The 22,163-nt window shown below is 41.3% G+C and overlaps 1 protein-coding gene across 1 annotated transcript; it reads left to right on the forward strand.

Annotated features, from left to right (window-relative positions):
• The first annotated feature begins 636 nt into the window (after positions 1-636).
• On the forward strand, positions 637-20,521 carry TADA1 (transcriptional adaptor 1). Its single transcript, XM_007989684.3, has 8 exons — positions 637-821; positions 7,118-7,209; positions 7,467-7,532; positions 12,751-12,848; positions 14,570-14,779; positions 16,662-16,813; positions 18,745-18,907; positions 19,311-20,521. The coding sequence occupies exons 1-8, from the start codon at positions 748-750 to the stop codon at positions 19,461-19,463; spliced, it is 1,008 nt and encodes a 335-aa protein (XP_007987875.2). The 5' UTR covers positions 637-747; the 3' UTR covers positions 19,464-20,521.
• Positions 20,522-22,163: the final 1,642 nt, after the last annotated feature.

Genomic DNA, 22,163 nt, shown 5'->3' on the forward strand with positions numbered 1-22,163 from the left:
ACGTGCAAAATTGAACACAGAGTATTTTAAGTCATGGGGGTGTGAGAAGTAAAGGAGAAATCCAAGTGTTTGTCCGGGAGTGGTAAAACACTTTTTCTTTCTTTTTATCTTTATCCTTCTGTATATTTCCCAAATTTTACATAATTACCTCATTTACTCAAATACTTACTAAGCATTCACTATATGCCAGTCGCTGCTCTAGGAACTGCGGGTAATAGTGAATAAAACACAACTCCTGTCCTCGAGCCATAACTTTTACAAGATAAATCAACTAAATGTCATATGAGACGATTAGTGCTCGGGGAAAAATAAGGCAAGGAAAGAGTAAAACTGATACTGCATCTACTTTTTGAAATGGAGCGGTAAGGTACTCCTCCAGGCAGGAGGACAGCAGGCTGAATTCGGAATTGCCCCAGCGGTACCAGAATGAACGGGCTTGGGACCCGCCAGCCTGCCAGCAACGCTGCAGCCCAGGCGGGGCGCGCGGCTTTAGGTTGGGCGCGCCAAAAGGTGAAGCGGATCACGTGACTCGAGGGGCGGGAGGAAGAGAGCAGAGTTTGGCTGGGCACCTTCCCTACAAAAAGGCGGGCGGAGCCGAAAACCAAACAAACGACTTCTGAGAGATTGGGGGCGGGGCTGACGGCGGCAGGCTTAGCTTCCAGAGCCAAGGCCTTCCGCCGCGTTGGTTTTTTGGTTGTTGATCGCGGTGGCCGGGCGGTCTGCGGTCGGGCTGAGACGCGCGGAGCAATGGCGACCTTTGTGAGCGAGCTGGAGGCGGCCAAGAAGAACTTGAGCGAGGCCCTGGGGGACAACGTGAAACAGTAAGAGCTGCCCCAGCGCAGCGTCCAGGCCAACACGCGGGTGCTCTCCTCGCCTTGGGCTGCCAGCCCGCCCCGGAGACGCCCGCACCGCCCGGGGGCCTGTGCAGCCTTGAGTCCGCCGCGGTGGGGCTTCGGGGTTTCTCCGGCCGGGGCGGGGCGGCCACCTAAACTCACCGCCCTGGAGGGACCGAGCCTCCTGGGCACCCGGGAGACCCCGGCGGGTGCCTTTGCTCGGGACTCTCTGCCCTGGGTGGGGCGGGAGAAGCGCACTTCGCACTCAAGGGCCTGCTGAGCAGGTGCGGGCCCCAGCGGGGGCCTGCGGGATGCGGGAGGCTGACTTGGGCGGAGTGAACCGGGCCCTGTGCGCCCAGCCAGAGGGCATCGCTCAGGGCGGCCCATCCCTGGAGGGCTTCCTGGAGGTGAAGGCCTGTTGAGCTCGTGTGATCTGCTAGGGATTATCGGTAAGCTCTTTTGACAGCAATTTCGTAAGGCAGACGGACCCTCTGGTGAAACCATAGTCATTGAACACTACAATTATAGTGACGATAACAGTAGCGGACATTTAAACATTTTGAACTCACTAAATATATTATCTAATCCTTACAACAGATGTGAGGTAGGTACACTTGTTATTCCCATTTGACAGATGAGAAGACTGAGACACCTAGTGCAGATGAGTAACTTCAAAAGTCACTGTCAGGGTTGGGACCCACGCTTTTGATTCCTGACTGATTTCTTAGAGGGGCTGTAAAGGATCCCAGAGACGCCCAGCCAGACCTTCATCCAGGTTATGGCAGGGGACCTAGTGCACAGTCGGGTTAGATTCAGAATGGCCAAGGGGAAAATCAGTATCCAGCCAAGGCCAAAGCCAAACAGCGTAAAAGGAACCTCTGGGATACAAGGAAGAGTTTGGAAATTTTCAAAACGTTGTTATTACAACTTTATTTTTCAAAAATATAGGAAGCAAATGTAAACGTTTGAAATTATAGTGCCTGTGTTTTTGCTGCTAGATGGCTTCTGTGGTATTCTACACATTTGCATGACTCAATGGATGCATACTTTTAAATGATGTTGGTGGAGGAGCAATTTGGGAATACTTAATTTTTCTCCAATACTTTCTTTTCGTCCTTCTCTGTTCTTTGTTATTGCTGGATTGAAATTACTTACCTTGGATGTCATCCATGAATTTTGTAGTTTTTCCTTCATGTGAAATTTTGGGGGGACAGAGTTGACAGTCTACTTTTCATCCTAGTAAGATAGTAATGGAAACTATAAAAAGACTAGAATTAAAATCTAAACTGTTATTTTAGCACAATTAATTTTTGATGAACATTTATTTACTCCCAGTGACATGTTCCACTTTTTTTTTTCTTTTTTTGGATTGGGGTCTTGCTCTGTGGCAGAGGCCGAAGTACAGTGGCCTGATCACACAGTTCACAGCAACGTTGATCTCCTGAGCTCAAGAGATCCTCTCGTGCCGTGAGCCTGTGACTGGGACTATAGGCACGCCCCACCAATCCTGGCTAAAGTTCTTTTTTCAGAGGCAGAGTTTTGCTGTGTTGCCCAGGCTGACCTCAAATGCTGGCCTCAAGCAATCCTCCCACGTTGGCCCCCTAAAGTTCTGGGATTACAGGCATGAGCCACCACACCCGACTATAATGTTCCCCGAAAGTTATCTTTTAATATTCATGTTCACTGTGCTTATTGAATTAAATATTCTTACTTATTTTAATAGGTAAAATTGACAGCTTTCACCCTAATTACTATAGGTTTTTACTTTTGTAATACCGACTGATAAAATTTACCTTTTTTTTTGATATAGAGTCTCATTCTGTCGTCCTGGCTGGAGTGCAGTGGCATGATCTCCGCTTACTGCGACCTCCGCCTCCTGGGTTCAAGCAATTCTCTGCCTCAGCCTCCTGAGTAGCTAGGATTACAGGCACCCGCCACCATGCCCGGCTAATGTTTGTATTTTTAGTAGAGACCGGGTGTCACCATCTTGGCCAGGCTGGTCTTGAACTCCTGACCTTGTGATCCACCTGCCTCGGCCTCCCAAAGTGCTGGGATTACCGATGTGAGCCACGGCGCCCAGCCAAAATTTACATTTTTAAGCACATAAGAGGCATTTCACTCTGTTCCATCTACAGTGTTTACAAATATTTGAAAGCGAATGTGTACATACCAAAATAAATCTGAAGGACCTGGTTTGTGTATGATTGCCTTTAACCCTGATTAGATGCAATGGTGACCTCTGTCATCCCATACTCATCAGTTACAGGTTCAGGGCTGCCAAAAGTGTTTTTGAAGTTAGCATTCCTTATTTAGGTTTTAAAGGCCAAAACCGACTATGTGATGTTGGTCAAATACTGATGCTGAAGCTAAATTTGGTGCATCTGGAGCATGAATCCCCACTAAAATGCAATCAAAAAAAGTTTTTATGCCTGAAACAGTTAATGGTGCGGTATAGTTCTAAATTTGTTTTTCCATTCTCTCATTGTTCTTTTCCCTTCTCCTTAAAAAGTACCTCTTGGTTAAATAGTAACACTGCTGTACTGTACAGTCATTTCTTATATTTCCTCCATGAGCAGTTTGCTTTGGTTTGCATAGCCTATTTAAGTGTGGTCCTTGGCGGTAGGCAAAACATACAAGGTTATGCACAGAGGCTGGATATGAGTTATTTGCTATTTATCCAGTGGTCTGAACATCCTTCATGTCTGACTGGTTGAGCTGTGTGCCCAAGCTGCTTCCAGGAAGACATGGACTTTGCTAGACAACTCACTTTGTATGGTAGCCAGTAGAATGCCATGTTCAAATAGGTGCCTCGTTTCTGTTATAGATTTGATCATATGTTATTTCCTTATGTATGTATTTATTTATTTTGAGACACAGTCTCACTTTGTTGCCCAGGCTGGAGTACAGTGGCGCGATCTCGGCTCACTGCAACCTCCACCTTCTGGGCTCAAGTGATTGTCCTGCATCAGCCTCCTGAGTAGCTGGAATTACAGGTGCCCACCACCATGTCTGGCTAATTTTTGTATTTTTAATAGAGACAGAGTTTCGTCATGTTGGCCAGGCTGGTCTTGAACTCCTGACCTCATGTGATCCACCCGCCTTGGCCTCCCAAAGTGCTGGGATTACAGGTGTGAGTCACTGCGTCTGGCCATGATCATATGTTATTTAATATTCTTTAGCTATATCCAGTGCTTCGTAGTCCGACCTACTTACACTTCTGCCCATTGTCCTCACCTTCACAGGGATTGATTGACTTTGTTTTTTGGTATTTGTCCTTAATCCATTTGTGTTGCTATAAAGGAATAGTTGAGGCTGGATAATTTATAAAGAAGTTAATTTGGCTTACAGATCTGCAGACTGTACCAAAAGCATGGCACCAGCATCTTCTGGTGAGGGCCTCAGGCAGCTTCACTCATGATGGAAGGTGAACGGGAACCTGCATGTACAGATCACTTTTTTTTTCTTTTTTTTTTTTGGAGACAGTTTCGCTCTTGTTGCCCAGGATGGAATGCAATGGCACAATCTGGGCTCACTGAAACCTCTGCCTCCCGGGTTCAAACGATTATCCTGTCTCAGTCTCCTAAGTAGCTGGGATTACAGGCACGTTCCACCACACCTGGCTAATTTTTGTATTTTTAGTAGAGACGGACTTTCATTATATCGGTCAGGCTGATCTTGAACTCCTGACCTCAGGTGATCCACCTGCCTTGGCCTCCCAAAGTGCTGGGATTATAGGCATGAGTCACCGCGCCAGGCCTGCAGATCAGTTTGTGAGAGGAAGCAAGAGATGGGGAGGGTGCCAGGCTCTTTTTTAACAACCAGCTCTTGGAGAATCTCTTGCAGGAACTCATAGAGTGAGCGAGCTCTCACTCATTACCACCAGGAAAGATCACACCAAGCCACTGGTGAGGAATCCTCTCCCATAACCCAAACACCTCCCATTAGGTTCCACCTCCACCATTGAGGATTAAATGTCATCATGAGGTTTGGTCAAATGTCCAAACTATAGCAGTGTTGTTGAGGGAAACAGTCATTTGTCTGTGGCTATACAGTGAGTTAACACAGGGACCAGGATTGGAGAGCAAGTCTTTTGACTTTTGGTAGCTAGTTCTAGCTCTTTGGGCTAAAACGTTTGCCACTGGAGAAAATAGTTTGCATTATTTTGACAGAGCTCCCTGGTAGAGCCTTGTTTTAGTTCTGGAACAAGTTCACTCATTCCAAATATATATCTGCTTCTTATAAAATACTGACATAGGACTTTTAAATAATAGAGTTTTTCTCTAGGTTACTATTTTTTTTGTTGTTGTTGAATAGGATGGGATAGGAAAAGACCTTTGTTTTTCTGTGGAACTTTATTTTATTTATTTCATTATTATTCCTGTCCTTTAAAAAATGTATAAAAGTATCCACTGTTGGAAAGTTGCGGTTGACTAATGAATGTGCAGCTATCAAGTGGAAAGGATACCAAGCTCTAGAGCGGCACGTGTTTTGTTGTTGAGTGAAATGGGCCTGAAAGATGGCAGTGTCATGGGTTTTGGGCCACTTAAGACCCCCTAAAAGCGATGGGTTTTCTCCTGAAAAACAACACAACAACAAACATGAACCCAAAGCTTTGCATGCAACTACATATGATCATAGTCAATTACATACAGAGATACTAAGATGACATGAAGCTAATCCACACACAGGGCGACTCCTGCCATGGGCATAATATGGCAGTGAAAATATTAAATCATCCCATTTAGAAATCTGTTTTTTTTTTTTTTTTTTTCCCTGTTAGGAACTCAAGTACTGAGTAATTTTTCATCCCATTCCATAAACAAGAAGCAGCTTCCTTAAGTACCAAAACAAAGGTGGTGGATGTGATGTGAAAAGTGACATATTTTACTTTAATTTCTAACACCCTTGTTAAAGTGTAAAAGGTTAAGTCATTTTTTTTTCTACCAGTTGCCTAGTAATTTTTATTATTAGGTGTTGATTTTCACTTTAAAAACTACCAAGTTTCTCATATCCCCAGGCATTTTCTTTGTGCTGAGATGTTTAGAAACCCATTTATTTTTTTTTCCAGCCAGTTAGATTGAAAGTTGAGTTTATCTGAAGGGAAGGATGTCATCTAAAACAAATATAAATGACTACTCCCCTCTCTGTTAAACACACACACTTTGAAATGTGAATCTGAAATGCAGGATTCTGGAGAGTAGCTCTGTTAGAAAGGTGACAGTGAGAAACAAAGGTATAGCTATAGTGTTGGGCTAAGTGAATCACGAGTCCAATTCTGTGACTACCTGCCAATTCCCTTTTATTTGTTTTGAGACAAGGTCTTGCTCTGTCACCCAGGCTGGAGTGTAGTGGTGATCATGGCTCCCCGCAGCCCTGACCTCCTGGGCTCAATCAGTCCCTCCACTTCAGTCTCCCAGGTAGCAGGGACTACAGGCATGCACCACCATGCACAGCTAAGTTTTGTATTTTTTGTGGAGAGGGGGTTCCGTCATGTTGCCCAGGCTAATCTCGAACTCCTGGGTTCAAGCAGTCTGCCTGCCTTGACCTCCCAAAGTGCTGGGATTACAGGCATAAGCCACTGCGCTGGCCAGTCCCCTTTTAGGGAGGATTTTCCTTTCTTTGTTGGTATTCTGATTCCTAGGTGTATTAGTTTGCTAGGGCTGCCATAACAAAGTACCACAGACTGGTTCGCTTAAACAACAGAAATTATTTTCTCACAGTTCTGAAGGCTGGAAGTCTGTGATCAAGATTTTGGCAGGAGGCCTCTCTCCTATAGATGACAGCCTTCTTGTTGTGTGTTCACATGGTTATTTCTTTGTATGTGAATGTGTCTGTGTCCTAATTGCCTCTTCTTATCTTAGGCACCAATCATATTGGATTAGGGCCCACCCTAATGGCCTCATTTAAATTACTATTTAAAGGCCCAATCTCCAAATACAGTCACATTCTGAAGTACTAGGGTTAAGGCTTTAACATAGGACTTTTGTGGGGGGACACAGTTCAGCCCATAGAGCCAGGGAATGCAGAATTTCCTTTCCTGAGAGTTGGAGCATGTATGCTGAACTTGGGGAAGAAGCAAGATCTGTTTGTGCTGTAGTCCCAGCTACTCAGGAGGCTGAGGTGAGAGGGTAGCTTAAAGCCAGAAATTCAGAGCCCTGATTGTTCCCCTGAACTGCAGCCTGAGTGACAGAATAAAACCCTGTCTCTAAAAAAAAAAACACCAATTGAAAACAAACTGGAAGCAGCCAAATCTGTGGTTCTTAATATTGTTTCTGCCTCTACAGATACTGGGCTAACCTAAAGCTGTGGTTCAAGCAGAAAATCAGCAAAGAGGAGTTTGACCTTGAAGCTCATAGACTGCTCACACAGGATAATGGTAAAATAATTATCCGCGGAGTTATTTTACTATTCCATAGTCTTCCTAGATTTGTAGTAAAGTCTTTTCCCTTTTTAAAAAGTAAAATTTGGGTTTTGTGGTGTATAAGGTTATCTGAATAATGTGGATATTTAAAATTAAGTATAAAGCATGGCAGAATAGGGGATATCCAAAATCCTGACAAGCTAGACCAAAGTTGTGGTTTCCTTGTGTTGAAAATGTTTTGAATTTGATTGTCACTGTCTTCCCTTTTTCAGTCCATTCTCACAATGATTTCCTCCTGGCCATTCTCACGCGTTGTCAGATTTTGGTTTCTACACCAGGTAAGGGAGTGGAAATACTTCCAGTGTGTGTCAGTCAGCAAAGCACTAGACTTTAGCACAGCTAGTGTTTGTAACGCAGATGTTTTTGAACTGCTCAGAAGAAAAATTTTTTTAGGTAGATACAAATTCTTTTACAGAATCTTTTTCTTTTTTAAAAGCAAAAACTCTTTATTTTTGAGAAAAAGGTATGGTTTCTCATTTTTGATTCTTGGCATACATTTTAATTCTTTCCAGTGGAACCCAAACCTCCAGAACCCCTTTCAGAGTCATCCAAAGCTTGAACTTCTATTTCTGGAGAAAAAATCTGTTCACAAATGAGCTATGCAATGTGATCACCGTTTTTGACACCAAACTTTTCTTTGCCAAAATTGAATAGTACAACACCAACATTTCCTCTATAATCTTCATCTTATGATGCCAGCTCCTACATCAATAAAGTGTTTTTCAGCCAAGCCAGATGCGGGGCTTCTCTTTTCTAACACCCAGAAGGAAGGGCTATCTGAATGTTCATTGTCACAAGCGCTTTCTCCCTAGGTGTTATTGTGTAATCCTTAGCATGTCCAAGTCCTAGCCCCCGTGAACCCCTGGGTCTGGGCATGTTGTGCTGGGAGAGCTGGGCAAGGATGCTCTGTGTGCCACCCTCCCCCACAGGCCAGTTTGCTCAGTGGGGGAATGGTGGTGTCCTTCAGAAAAGGGCATGAGAGAGCCAGAAGGCAAGCGAGGAGATAGCCCTGGAACAAGAGGGCTCAGGGTGAGCACCGCAGCAGGGACTGGCCAAATATGCAGAGCCTTTGTAAAGCAGGCCATGTCCCTGTGCTTATATTATATTGCCTTTTGATATTGACTCCCAACTCAGCTACATTTTAGATTACGTGAGTAAATGAGAAGTGAGGAAGAGGATGGGAAGTCTGGATGAAGAAGTTAAGGAGGATGAAGAGAGGGCAGTTGGGGTTAGGTGTCCTGTACCTAAGGGATACCTAACTTGAAAGGTGTCCGTAGCTTTCGGGAGGTGGAGGAACCCAGCATATGTTGGGAACCTGGACTTCCACTATGTCCTTAAGCAAGATAGCACTTGAAAGGTCAAGCTTCAGCTCCTGTGTTTGGCAGATTATTGGCAGAGAACAAGAGACAGGGGATAGTAGCGTGTTGAGGTGGTAGGTGGAAACAAAACCTGTCACTTTAACCTGAAGAGAAGATTAAGCTATAAGTCACCTCTTTCAACCATCTTAGTTTAATCAGTCAGAAACAAGTAATTAAATACATTGAAAACTTTCCTCATGATAAAAGTCATCCTGGACTTTTTAAAAAAAATTAGGCCAAATGATTTATTCAGTAGTTTTTTGTTTCTAAATTGCAATTTATTCATAAGACTACAAAAGTTACCATTAGAATTGTGCTTACCAACTCCTGTTGTAGATTAAATGGAAATTTTTTAAGGTCTTAGGGTGATTCTGATGATCATATACCGAAAGCTTATGTTTTATCTATAAATGCCTGGTATTTTTTATCCTCTCTCTCTGTTTACTTCTACTGTATGATAAAGAACTCACAGCCAGGGCATGGTGGCTCATGCCTATATTCCCAGCACTTTGGGAGGCCAAGGTGGGCGGATCACTTGAGGTCAGGAGTTGGAGACCAGCCTAGCCAAGATGGTGAAATCCCCTACTCTGCTAATAATACAAAAAAGAAAATTAGCTGGGTGTGGGGGTGAACACTTGTAGTCCCAGCTATTCAGGAGGCTGAGGCACAAGAATTGCTTGAACCTGGGAGGCAGAGGTTGCAGCAAGCAAAGATTGTGCCACGGCACTTCAGCCTGGGTGACAGAGTGAAACTGTATTTAAAAAAAAAAAAAAAGGAATTCATGTAAGATCTCCTAACACCTCATTCCTTGACCCTCAAAGAAGTCGTTAATGTGTAGTAAACTGTGAGCACTTGCTTGTGGAGTTGTATTAGAGAGTAGTGACTGCTCCCTCCCCTTACCACACTCATCACCGCACATTCTTACACCGTGTCGGATTTTTGATGTGCTAGTTAATTTATATACAAGTAGACTTTAGCCATTCCTCTTTTGTGTCCAAAGTTAAATCATAATCTACTTTGTTGTATAAAATTTAATGTGATCAGAAAAGCCAGTATTGTGAAGATTACATCTTACTTTTTAGGGAAGCATATTGTAAATTGCCACATATGCAAAAGATAAATGGAGTGATCAGAAATAAAAACCCTGGTTGATAAGAGTCAAGAGACTTAGGTTCAATTGTAGGTTTTGCCACTAGCTTACATAATACAGTTACTTGGGTGTTCTTAACTTTCACATTTATAAAATAAGTACAGCAATATCTACCCTGTAGGATTATGAACTTATAAAAAAGTGATTTTAAAAATAAAACATGCCAGCCAGGCTCGGTGGCTCAAGCCTGTAACCCCAACACTTTGGGAGGCCAAGGTGGGTGTATCACCTGAGGTCAGGAGTTCAAGACCAGCCTGGCCAACATGGTGAAACCACTTCTCTACTAAAAGTACAAAAATTAGCTGGGCGTGGTGGCGGGCACCTATAATCCCAGGTACTAGGGAGACTGAGGCAGGAGAATCGCTTGAACCTGGGAGACGGAGGTTGCAGTGAGCCAAGGTTGTGCCACTGCACTCCAGCCTGGGCGACAGACTAATACTCTGTCTCAAAAAAGAAAGTAAATTAAATTAAAAGAATAAATAAAAATTGCCAAAGAAGTGTTGAAGTGGTATTCGTAAGTATAGGTGGCTGATTTTAATTAGACAAAAACCTTTGATATTCTGAATGCTTGTTAATAGTTATTTTAAAACAAATGAAGAAGCATTTCGATTTTGAGAATGTATTCTTCCATTGAACACCCCAAATTTCTCAAAATGAAATTAACATTTGTTAGCAACAAAGAGAAGATTTCTGTTAAAAGTAAAATATAGTTCTTTGTACCTTACAGTTTTGGATGGGTTGTTTTCTAGTTTTCTAAACTTGTCAGGAAAGATGATATTAATAATAATATTTGTTGAGTGCAGCATACTAGACACTTATATGCATTGTCTTTAATCCTCACAATAATTCTGCAGGGTAGGTGTTAGCCTGTTTTTATAGATAAAAGACACAAACTTCAGAGAAGAGAAAACAAAACAAAATAAAAACTTGCCTTAGGCCTGGATGTGTTGGATCAAAACTGAAATCTAAGTGCTACTAAAAAGCCTTCCCTTTTGTCATGGTTAGGCCTTACCATGCTTTGCTTGGCCATACAGCAGCAGCTGGTAAGCTCTGAGTTTGCAGGCCTGCTCCTTTGCATCATCATCTGCATGTTCAGCCTACTTTCCTATCATCACTTAGCATCCAGTTTCATTTATCAGGAAGAGATTTCTTGGGAAAATCATCTAAGATTGACTGACCTTATCAAGTGAGATCTGTGCATGCCAAAGATAAGAGGAACCTGACTTCCCAAACAGTTCTTTTTAAGCTGAGGAATCTGGAATATTTTTTTTTGAAAGCTTTAAAAACGTTTCCTTCCAAAAATATCAAAATTGCAGGAACATTTTACTATGATTATGGGTGATTTTTTTCTTTCTTAAACATTTTTTTTGTTTTTAAGTGTACTATAGTGAGGTTGTATTCCTTTTTTTTGTTTTGTTTTTAACATTAAACAACAATATATGTTCATGGTTAAAAAAAAACATCAATAGCACAGAAGGTTTTATGATAAAAGCTTTTTCCCATCCCTAGACCTATTCCCAAAGGCAGCTACTTTTTGTTCTTTTGTTCTTCTGGTGGGACCTCTATAACCCTCATAGTTGCTTAAATCTGTTTCTGGATTTACTGATTTTAACATCTCTGTGTTTGAGATTTCCTCAATTCTTTTGGCCTTTCTGTTGAATGCATTCTTTAATTCAGCAATTTTAATAGCATCTTGTTTCATGGATAAACATGTTCTCAAAGTTTATCTGTTCTCAAAGGTATCTGCAGATACCGGTTGGAAATTTTATCAGAATTCTTTTGCATTTCCTGTCTAGGACCTCTATTGTTTTGTTTTTGTTTTTTTTAAGCTTGCTCTTTCTTGTCATGTGAAAGAATATTGTCAAATATCTGGTAATTCATTGTTGTCCTTTTCATGTTTAAGAATGAAGCATAAAACTGCCTAGAGACTTTGCTTTAGAGTGAGCTGACAGGAAGTCTACTGTTAAACTGGGGTCTCCCAAATTCCCGTATGCAGAGAGCTTTGCTGTAGGGTACCGACATCCGTACCAACTACCTTAGTAAATCCCAGAAATTGTGTTCAGTTTAACTAGAGAAGAGTCCTTATTCCCTCCCCACCTTCCTTCTAACCCCCTGCCCCAGCTATTACAAATACCCTGCTCTGTGTCATTCTGTGCATGGGAATGAGCCTTTATGGGCCTGTGACCTGCAGTTGCACAGAAGGGCCCTGCACTTGGGTTTGTACCATCATTATCTTGAAATCCTTAATTTTTGAACATGATGCCCAGCACTTTGATTTTGTACTGAACCCACTTTTGGGGGTGAGTGAATGGGTTTGTGTGGATGATTTAAGGATATAGACATTCCATTAATTTTGTTTTTAGCCTTACAGATCCGTCCTCGTTTCCACTCACTCACTTCTCCCAATCCAGGTTGTGGGTTTCTACCAGGCAGGTTGACGTGCTTCTGCCTCACTTGCCACCTTCCTTGCCTAGCCTAGGTTACAGCTTCCATGGGTCTGCTTCGTGAGTCTGCACCCTTTTAGTCCAACCTAGAAATGTGTTGACATCTCATCGTGTCTGCCACTCATTTTCCATTTTAATCTCTGTTGTGCAAGTGTGCCATTTACCTTCCTTACTTTCATATTTTGTAGCGTCTTGGTAGAGGAGATAAATACATGTGCTAAGTTCATCATCTTAGACCAGAATTTGCTGGTCTAGTCTATAATCCTACTACTGCTAATAAACAAAACACCCAATAAACAGTAATTAAAAATACAAAAAAATTTGTCTTCCTAAAAAAATTTTAGTTGCAGCTAGGAAAAAAAATGTTATTTGAGAGGACTGATAATTTTATTTAGAGAAGTAGAAAGAGAAGATTTTGATTTAAGCATTCATCATTTATTTGCATTTCATGAACATTCCATGCTTTTTACCCCAAATGAAAACAAACTTAGCAGTTATCAGTTGTCCTTATTTTTACTTATGGTTATATATTTCTGTCTCCTAGACGGTGCTGGATCTTTGCCCTGGCCAGGGGGTTCCGCAGCAAAACCTGGAAAACCCAAAGGAAAGAAAAAGCTTTCTTCTGTTCGTCAGAAATTTGATGTAGGTTGTTGTTTAATAGACCTTGATAATGACTAATTGAAGTACTGGTGTGTTGGGACTAGCTTTAGTTTTTAAATGAATATTAAAATACTGGTAGCAGAGTTGAAAAAAAGGGAGTATGATTTGGGAAGAAAAGGGTTTCAAGGATTGTGAGTTCTAGGTGTCTGAATTTTTATAGTTCTTGTTTGTTGCTTAAATATTAATGTTATCATTAGTACCTAATGATTTTTCAGTTATTCAAAACAATGCCTTTGTCTCTCCTCTTAAATATTTTTCTTGAATGAATAATGTTTCTTGGATGAAGACATCTGTCCAAGGGCTCAGGCAGCCTGCGGGCCTTTGGTGGGATCTTGGTGATCCTCAGCTGGGGCCTGAGCCTTTTGGGGACTAGTAGAGATGTCATGAAGGCATTTGGCTATAAAATTTGGAAGCATTTTAAAACAAATTGCTTTTTCCAGTGTATATTTAGGGAAAAGAAACTTCCCCAAAGTAACCCTTTTATAGGTTTATGGGGTATTGATAGCTTTATTGATTAACATCAATAAACAATTACTTATTTTCACCTTGACTCTATGCTTTATATCAGTAAGAATCTAGAGGGCACTGGGATCTCTAGAGAGACATGTCTGATTTAAAAAGACATGTTCAGTATAAAGTAGTTTTGTACTTGGAAAATGGAAAAATAACCGCGTTGGTTTCATAATACCAATTTCAAACAGCGACAAAACATCTTCACTGCAAAATCTTTTTTTTTTTTTTTTTTTTTTTTGAGCGGAGTCTCGCTCTGTCGCCCAGGCTGGAGTGCAGTGGCACGATCTCAGCTCACTGCAAGCTCCGCCTCCCGGGTTCACGCCATTCTCCTGCCTCAGCCTCCCGAGTAGCTGGGACTACAGGCGCCCGCCACCTCGCATGGCTAGTTTTTTTGTATTTTTTTAGTAGAGACGGGGTTTCACCGGGTTAGCCAGGATAGTCTCTATCTCCTGACCTCGTGATTCGCCCATCTCGGCCTCCCAAAGTGCTGGGATTACAGGCTTGAGCCACCGCGCCCGGCCGAATTTTATATTGGCCTTAAGCAAAAGCTACTGGGGCATAGCTCCCACTGGTGATGGAGAATATGACTGGGCTCTCAGAATTTCCCAGGGGAAGGCTGAGATTTTTATGAATGAAAAAGACTGAGATAAATAGTCATGACTGTATCTTAGGTTCTGTGTTGAGAATTCTAAGTAGAAAATAACAGCAATTAAATAGTTACACTACATAGCATTATCTTGGAATATTTGTTACTAGATCTGCCATATTGGTTAGCTAGGGTTTTTAAGATTTAGTTGAATCATTCATTATATGTTTGTACTTTTAGAACCTACTTACGGTTAGATTTAAAATGCTCTGACTTGTTTGAATATAGTTCTATACTTCTCCTTCTCCCTCAGTTATTTTTAACACAGTGCCATACATTCTGTGATCACCAAGGTATTAATTGAATAGAATAAACTACTATACAAACTACCATTATTCCCCTTAATCCATGTCTTCATTATAACCTTGTATTGGATGTGAATCTGTGATTATTTGTGCATGAATTAACTTTTTTTACCCTTAACCCCTGTGGTATAGTTTTGGTGGCATTAATTTGTAGGATCTCAACTTCAATACAGGAGTTAACTTTTGTGTCTTGTTTGCCACTGTGATGAGTAATTTTTAAAAGTTTTTCTTACTCATAGCATAGATTCCAGCCTCAAAATCCTCTCTCAGGAGCTCAGCAATTTGTGGCAAAGGATCCTCAAGATGATGACGACTTGAAACTTTGTTCCCACACAATGATGCTTCCCACTCGAGGCCAGCTTGAAGGGAGAATGATCGTGACTGCTTATGAGCATGGGCTGGACAATGTCACCGAGGAGGCAGTTTCAGCGGTTGTCTATGCTGTGGAGGTTGGTTTGTGTTGGCAGAAATAATCTTACAGGTTGAATGTGATAGGCTTGTGTGTTGTTTAAAGTCGGTATTGCAAGAAAAGAATCCAGATGTCACTCTGATTTCACAGAATTGTCATTGTTGAAGTTTTCTGGTTTTTTTTTGAGACAGCGTCACTGTCTCCAGGCTGGAGTGCAGTGGCACGATCATGGCTCACTGCAACCTGGAAATCCTGGGCTCAAGCGATCCTCCTGCCTCAGCCTCTCAAGAGCTGGGACTACAGACTTGCGCCACCATACTCAGCTAATTTTTTAAACAAATTTTGTAGGGATGGGGGTCTCTCTATGTCGTCTAGCTGGTCTTGAATTCATGGGCTCAAGTGGTCTTCCCACCTTGGCCTCCCAAAGTGCTAGGATTTACACGTGTGAGCTATACCACCTGGCTGAAAGTTGTTTTCTTTTAAGCGGAGAAACTCATTACAATCCAAATAATTGTCTTCAATTAATAGAGTAAGCTTTTCAGAAAGGTTATTTATGACATAACTTTTCTGGTTGATCTGATGTTTTGTCAACAGGGGAACACTTTTTAAGGAAAGAAATGAAATTGAGAATCCTAAAGATTATAGTCACTTGTTTTTGCTGTGATAGAGCACCGAAGAGTATTAGTCTTGGCATCTGAACAGCAGGATTCTTATCTCTGCACATGATTTCATTTGTCTATTCATTTTATTCATTTAGTTACTTGACAAAACTAATTTGACGTTGAGGTCTATAGTGCATGGGTACAGTTAGGTGACGTTGGATTTTCAATTCTCTGAGCCCTGTTTTCTTCATCAGTACCTCAAAAATAATAACAGTTGTCTCATGAAGTTATAAACATTAATATAAGTTATAAACATTAATATATAAGTTAGTGTGCAAACCAACTTAAATAGTACAATAATGTCTTGATATAAGTGGATTTTCCTTGGTATAATTGAAGCACCCTGCCTGATCCTGGCTCCCCTACAATGGTACCCTATAATGGTAGCCTGGGACGAGTTCTGTCACTATTTTCACAGGCTTCCTGAACCTTTTCTTATGTACTTGGCTCTCATGAAAGTGAAGAGAAATCAAGTACCTAATTTATTTTGTGCTTATTTCCTATATATCTGTTGTTTATGTGGCTTTTGAGAGAGCCAACGTTCTTTTCACACAAGGATTTTGGTTCCAATAATATCAGATCTTAAAACTTTTTGTCTTATTTTAAACAAAGTTTCAGCATAGTTTGTCTCTTTTTAAAAAGTCATTTTTGCTCATGCCTGTAATCCCAGCACTTTGGGAGGCTGAGGTGGGTGGATCACCGAAGGTCAGGAGTTCGAGACCATCCTGGCCAACATGGTGAAACCTCGCCTCTACTAAAAATACAAAAATTAGCCGGACTTGGTAGCGGGCATCTGTAATCCCAACTACTCAGGAGGCTGAAGCAGGAGAATCGCTTGAACCTGGGAGGCGGAGGTTGCAGTGAGCCGAGGTTGTGCTACTGCATTCCAGCCTGGGCAATAAAGCAAGACTCCATCTCAAAAAATCATTTTTGTATACTTCTTTTAAAGTCATCTAAAAATCATTTTTGAGAGAGAAGAGCCAATTTAGAGATGTAAAGACTTTTCAAATTTCATGTATAGCAAGCCCATCTTAAAGAGAACTATTAATGACAATAAGCATGTCCCCCTCTTTCCCATACCCTCCTACTCCTTTGGTGTGGCTCTGTGGCTCTTCGTGTGAAGGTTCATTTGGTTCTAGCATATACTAACCTATTCTGCATCTCTGTCTAAATGCCAATAAATGTTTTTTGGTCAGTGGAAGGTTTATGATTTGCTTTTAAAGAGGCTATCATGCTATTTTTCTTTTCTTATTTTTACAGAATCACCTGAAAGATATACTAACGTCAGTTGTGTCAAGAAGGAAAGCTTATCGGTTACGAGATGGCCATTTTAAATATGCCTTTGGCAGTAATGTGACCCCACAGCCATACCTGAAGAATAGTGTAGTAGCTTACAACAACTTAATAGAGAGGTAAATGAAGTTTCTTGTGATTTTCTTCCATCTTTTGCTAGTTGTTTATACGCCTCTTATGTGTAAATAATTAATTGTTAAATAATTGTGTTTTCGTAGGTTTAAAGTACCTTTAATAGGAGTACAATTTTATTTTTTAAAGTCTGATACTTGCTTGAGATCTAGTGAATTATTTTGGTACTCCTTTTATGAGAAGTGAAGTTGCAGAGTTTGGCTGCTGCATGTGGGTTTAATGTGCTTGTCCCCCCACCCCAACTTTCGTAGGGGGAATGGAGTAGTGCATAGGCAGTGCATCGTGAGGGTTCCTGAGGGGCATCACCTGCCCTGTGGGGAAGTGAGCTTGCTTTCAGTTAGAGGCAGGGCCTGTGATTGTTGGGTTACAACTGGGTGTCTTGGTGGTGGGAGGAGGAAGAGTGGTAGATGTTACTCCAGGCCCTCATCTGGCTGTTGTAGGCATGGCTCAAGATAGTGGCCTGTGCCTGGTGTCATCACATTGCTTTTGGCCTCCTGCTGTGCAGACATGGTCTCTCAGCTCACCTCTGGGATTCCTGTGTCCTCTTCCCATTGAGGGCTTCAGGATGTCTCTGTATCCTGAGTCACCCCTTTATGAAACAACCTAGATTACTTTCATCCCTGTGTTGTCTTTCTTATCCTTCCATCTCCCTTTGTCCTCCACTTTCCCCAAAGGGAATTTAGTCTGAATTTTAAACCTTTGGGAAAGAAAAAAAAAAACAAACCCATAATATAATTTTCTTTATGGTTACTGAAGTGACTTGAATTTCTTGTGATTTGCTGGACTTTGCATATCTGGTTAGTTTGGGAGAAGAGAGGTACAGAGATAACTGGGACTTGCAAGTTCAGAGAAAAAAGTATGTATGACTGGGAAGGCTGGCAGGGTGATTGGTGAAGTGACAGGAAGGGAAGGCAGGAGGTGTAGGTGAAAAGCTAAGAGAGTTGGATAGAGAAAGTGTTGATACCACATGTGGGAGTTTGTGCCAGTGCCCATTTCATGGCTCTGAAGACCTTTACAGGGGTCATGGGCCTATTTTAACCCATCTTAAATTGGGTTCACTGTTTAGATTACTGTATGTGGTGATTTATCGTCTGAATCCCATTCAGGCGTATCTGTTTGGGATCATTCTTCTCTAGAAAAAAACAAATCCCCAAAAGTGGCTCCTTGTAGTGGGTGATGTTGGGAGCAGCGTCTGGCCCTGGCGGGACTCCCAAGCCCTCGCTGCCCTGCTGGCTGGTCTCTGAGGGCTTTTGCCTCTCTATTGGCCACTTGTTACTCTAACAGGGCTGCTTTTGTCTGATGCTTCAGTCCCACGCTAACGTTCCACTGTGCTTTCCTCTGAGTTACTGCTTTACTCTTTTGTTTTACCTCTTGATATGTCCTCAGCATTGTGTAGGTTATCTCCTACTGGGTTATGAAGTAAAACCCATGTCTGACTTCTCAGTTTGTATCTTCCTCTATTTTGGGAAATTGGCAGGTTCTGGATTAATTTTCCCCACTCTCCATTTTTGCCTGTTGCTTCTGTGCCATGTCTTCTTTTCTTCTCATTTATTTTAGAATGAGTTGTCTCCAGTACCATTCACCTCCCTCTGTTTTTAATGTTATATTCCTGTAGTTAAGGTCTATTAGTTTTTTCAACTGGAAGCTCTTTAAGGGTAGGAAACAATTTTGGTTCAGTATCCTGAGCTAAGTAAGTATTTTACCATTGTGGAAGAAGGAGGGTAAATGTAGTTGCATTACGTTTTATTTCCAGCCTTTACACATTAAAATTACAGACTATTCATATCTACAGGAGTAGACATTGAATGGATTTCTAATTCAATTAAATGTCTTTTTAATAAGATTCTAGCAGGCCACTCCTGTCCTTGTTGTTTGGTTGTCTCCATGCTGGGAATATTTCTGAAATTTGTATATTCAGCCCTCCAGCTTTTACCGCTCCCTGTGCTGGTCAGAATCCAGCTTCTCACCCACCCCCTGATGATGCCGAGCAGCAGGCTGCACTCCTGCTGGCGTGCTCTGGAGACACACTGCCTGCATCTTTGCCTCCGGTGAACATGTATGACCTTTTTGAAGCTTTGCAGGTAAGTCTTGGCTCCTTAAAGTTTACCTAGATTTATGGATAGGTTAAGAGAGTCTTTAAGTCTACAAAGGTACTCACTGTTTTTTCCCACTTCTTGGCTTTGTGTTTTTAAGTTTTGTCTGTTATAAAAGCCATTATTAATACTAGCCTCATTTTTCAAATCCTGAGCCCATCTTCTATCTCCCCAATAAAGAAAGAAAAGAAAAAAAATCCCTCGTTCTCCTATTCCTGTTTCAGAAGCTTGTTATTTCCTTATCTTATTATTATTCAGTTGGTGATTCATTTTAGTGTCTGACTGAAAGTTTATAGATGTGTGTACATTTTGTTGATCTAAACCCTTCTGTATGTCAGAAAAATAAGTCTACTGAAGTATAATTGGAGACGCGTTAATTTTTTAATCCCAGGTACACAGGGAAGTCATCCCTACACATACTGTCTATGCCCTTAATATTGAAAGGATCATCACGAAACTCTGGCATCCAAATCATGAAGAGCTGCAGCAAGACAAAGTTCACCGCCAGCGCTTGGCAGCCAAGGAGGGGCTTTTGCTGTGCTAAATTAGGATTTGAGGGTGTGGGACCCTCACCAAATTCATTGATTACTGAAAATTGAATGTTTTTGGGGTCCACATTTCAAGGCTGAAGTGTATAGTGTATATATAACCTTTCCTATGGAAATGTGACATTGAGTACATTTTGTGTTGCTATTGTGAAGCCATTAATATAAACCTTTGGTAATGACCCATATTTCTATATGTGTGTATGTTCCCAGTTGTGGAAGCAGGCACTAATGAAATCCTGTGCCTGAAATGGAGATATTTAGGTACCTGAGGCTTAGTGTCCTGTGGTTTGCATGTAAGATAGATGACATCCTAAAACAAAGAAGCTGTTATAACTTAATCCCCCTGATCAGCAGGATATCTGTGTGTTCAGTGAGGTCATACATTCTGTATCTGGTAGTCTAAAATTTCTGCCTTTCTCCTAAAGAATGTGTTCTTGCATTTTGGTTGAAATAACCTACAGTGTTAACAATCAGATACCTCCTTTAGTGACCGGTTTAATTTTTAATAGCTATAGGTAGCCCCTGAGAAATTTATCACTATAACTCCACAGGAAATATGACATGGAAATGCTCTGTGTACTAAACAAAATAAAGTCACTCTTTGCATTTAAAACCAAAGTCAAAACAAAACTCTTGTAATGCAGTTAATTAACTTTATGTCTTCCCATGACTCAAGTTTTGTTAAATAGGCCCAAAAACTTTGATTGGCAGTTTCTTTAGTTAATTATTCCTATAGAATGTATTTTAAGAAATCTATACAAATTGGATATATGCTTGGTAATTCCCCAGTTTCTAGGAGGTACCTGTTTCTACCGTTTCAAGTGATAAAGTGAAAATAATTTACATTCGACAGTGTTACTGATAACAAACCTACTTTAAGAGATATGTTGCTTTTTACCTAAGGGATAGTGTTGATAGATAAATTAGAATGTATAGATAGGTTTGTCTCGGTCTAAATAATGGCTGTATAGATATGTATATATGGTTCACATATCTGGATCTGTGTATTTGATTTTGTACTTTAAATGTGACAAATAAACCTTTTGGGAGAAAACTTTGTTGTTTATTAAACATGATAAGGAATATTGCCTTCTACAGAAATATGAAAATTGTCTGCTTTATGAGGGCTTGGCAGAGACTTCTCAAAATAATGTACTAGATGAGAAAGATTAAAAAGCAGATTCCAATTAAGGTATGCCATTTCTTTTCTTTCTTTTTCTTTTTGAGATAGGGTCTCACTCTGTCACCCCAGCTGGAGTGCTGTGGTGTGATCACGGCTCATTGCAGCCCTGACCTCTGGGCTCAGGTGATTCTCCCATCTCAAGCTTCTATGTAGCTGGGACTACAGATACGCACCACTGTGCCCGGGTAATTACAAACTTTTTTTTTTTTTCTAAAGACAGGGTTTTATCATGTTGTCCAGGCTGGTTGTGAACTCCTGAGCTCAAGCAGTCTGCCTTGGCCTCTTAGAGTGTTAGGATTACAGGCCAGAACTACTGCACCTGGCCAGGTATGTAATTTCTTATGTATAGATTAAGGCTTGGAAAAAAAAATCAATAGCTTAGTTTCAGTTCTTGGCACAAGCCATTAGTTTTGGGTGAGAAACTACGTAAGAACTTTTAGGGCTTGGAAGAATTTGAACTAATACTCCAATATAGTTTTGGTTTGGACTACTTATATACCTGGGCCTTAATGCTGCCTAGGGAGTATGTGTGAAATTTCATAGTTCCATAGATGGAGAGGCAGCCAGGAGCCTTGACCATGTCCTGCTGTCCATTGCAATGTCAGGTTCCATAGGCTGTATAGCTCTATGTACAGCACAGAGGAAACTGCAAACAGGAAAACTTCCCACTACTCTCTATGACCTGGCCTGAATTCCTAGTCACCTACCCACCTGGCGGGACCATAGAATGCTGGAGGACTCCCTTTGCCTCATGTATTTCAGGTCTACACTCTACTATCTGCTCTTCATGCCAGTTTTCCTATGAAATCATTTTCTAAAGAGGGAGATGGGGTAAAGTGCAGGGCAGGAAGGTAGAAACAGTAATACTTAGCATTTTCACAAGAGCCTCTTGAAACATCTGAACTCTGTCCACCAAAGGCTGGTTCCATCTGTAACACTATTGCCAGCTTTGGGGACTCTGAGTGCAATCTCTTCTCTAATTAGGTTAAGAAACAAAGCTTATTATTAAGCATCATGTAGAAAAACAATTAACAAGGGAAACGCTGTTAGAAACCATATAATTTCAGACTTAGAATAAAACTTTTTTCCTGCAGGAATTTATCACTGTGCAAAACCAGGTGTGAAAAGGCCGGCTGTACTTTACCAGGCAGGTGGGAGGACTCACGTAGCATGTTCTTTTTTTGTTGTTCTGAGTTAAAAACCTTATAGGTTCGGAGGTACAAGTGTGCAGGTTTGTTATTTAGCACGTTCTTATCATCTTTATCACCCACTTCTCTGATCAACCAGGGACAGAGTTACTCAAACACTTTTCCTTTCCATTGCCTGAAGTGATGACCACAGGTAAATGCCAGTGTCCTGCCATGCCTTTGACTCATCCCAAAATGCCTCTGGGAGGAAGAGTAAGGAAGCTTGGTCTAGGGGTCAGACGTGGAGAGTGGCTCAGCATTTAATATTGATGGGTTAAAAAGGAAAAAGAACACTGCCAGATTATTCCTGGAGAATCGAGTACCAC

This window comes from Chlorocebus sabaeus, chromosome 25 (assembly GCF_047675955.1).
Source record: "Chlorocebus sabaeus isolate Y175 chromosome 25, mChlSab1.0.hap1, whole genome shotgun sequence".
Classification (NCBI taxonomy): domain Eukaryota; kingdom Metazoa; phylum Chordata; class Mammalia; order Primates; family Cercopithecidae; genus Chlorocebus; species Chlorocebus sabaeus.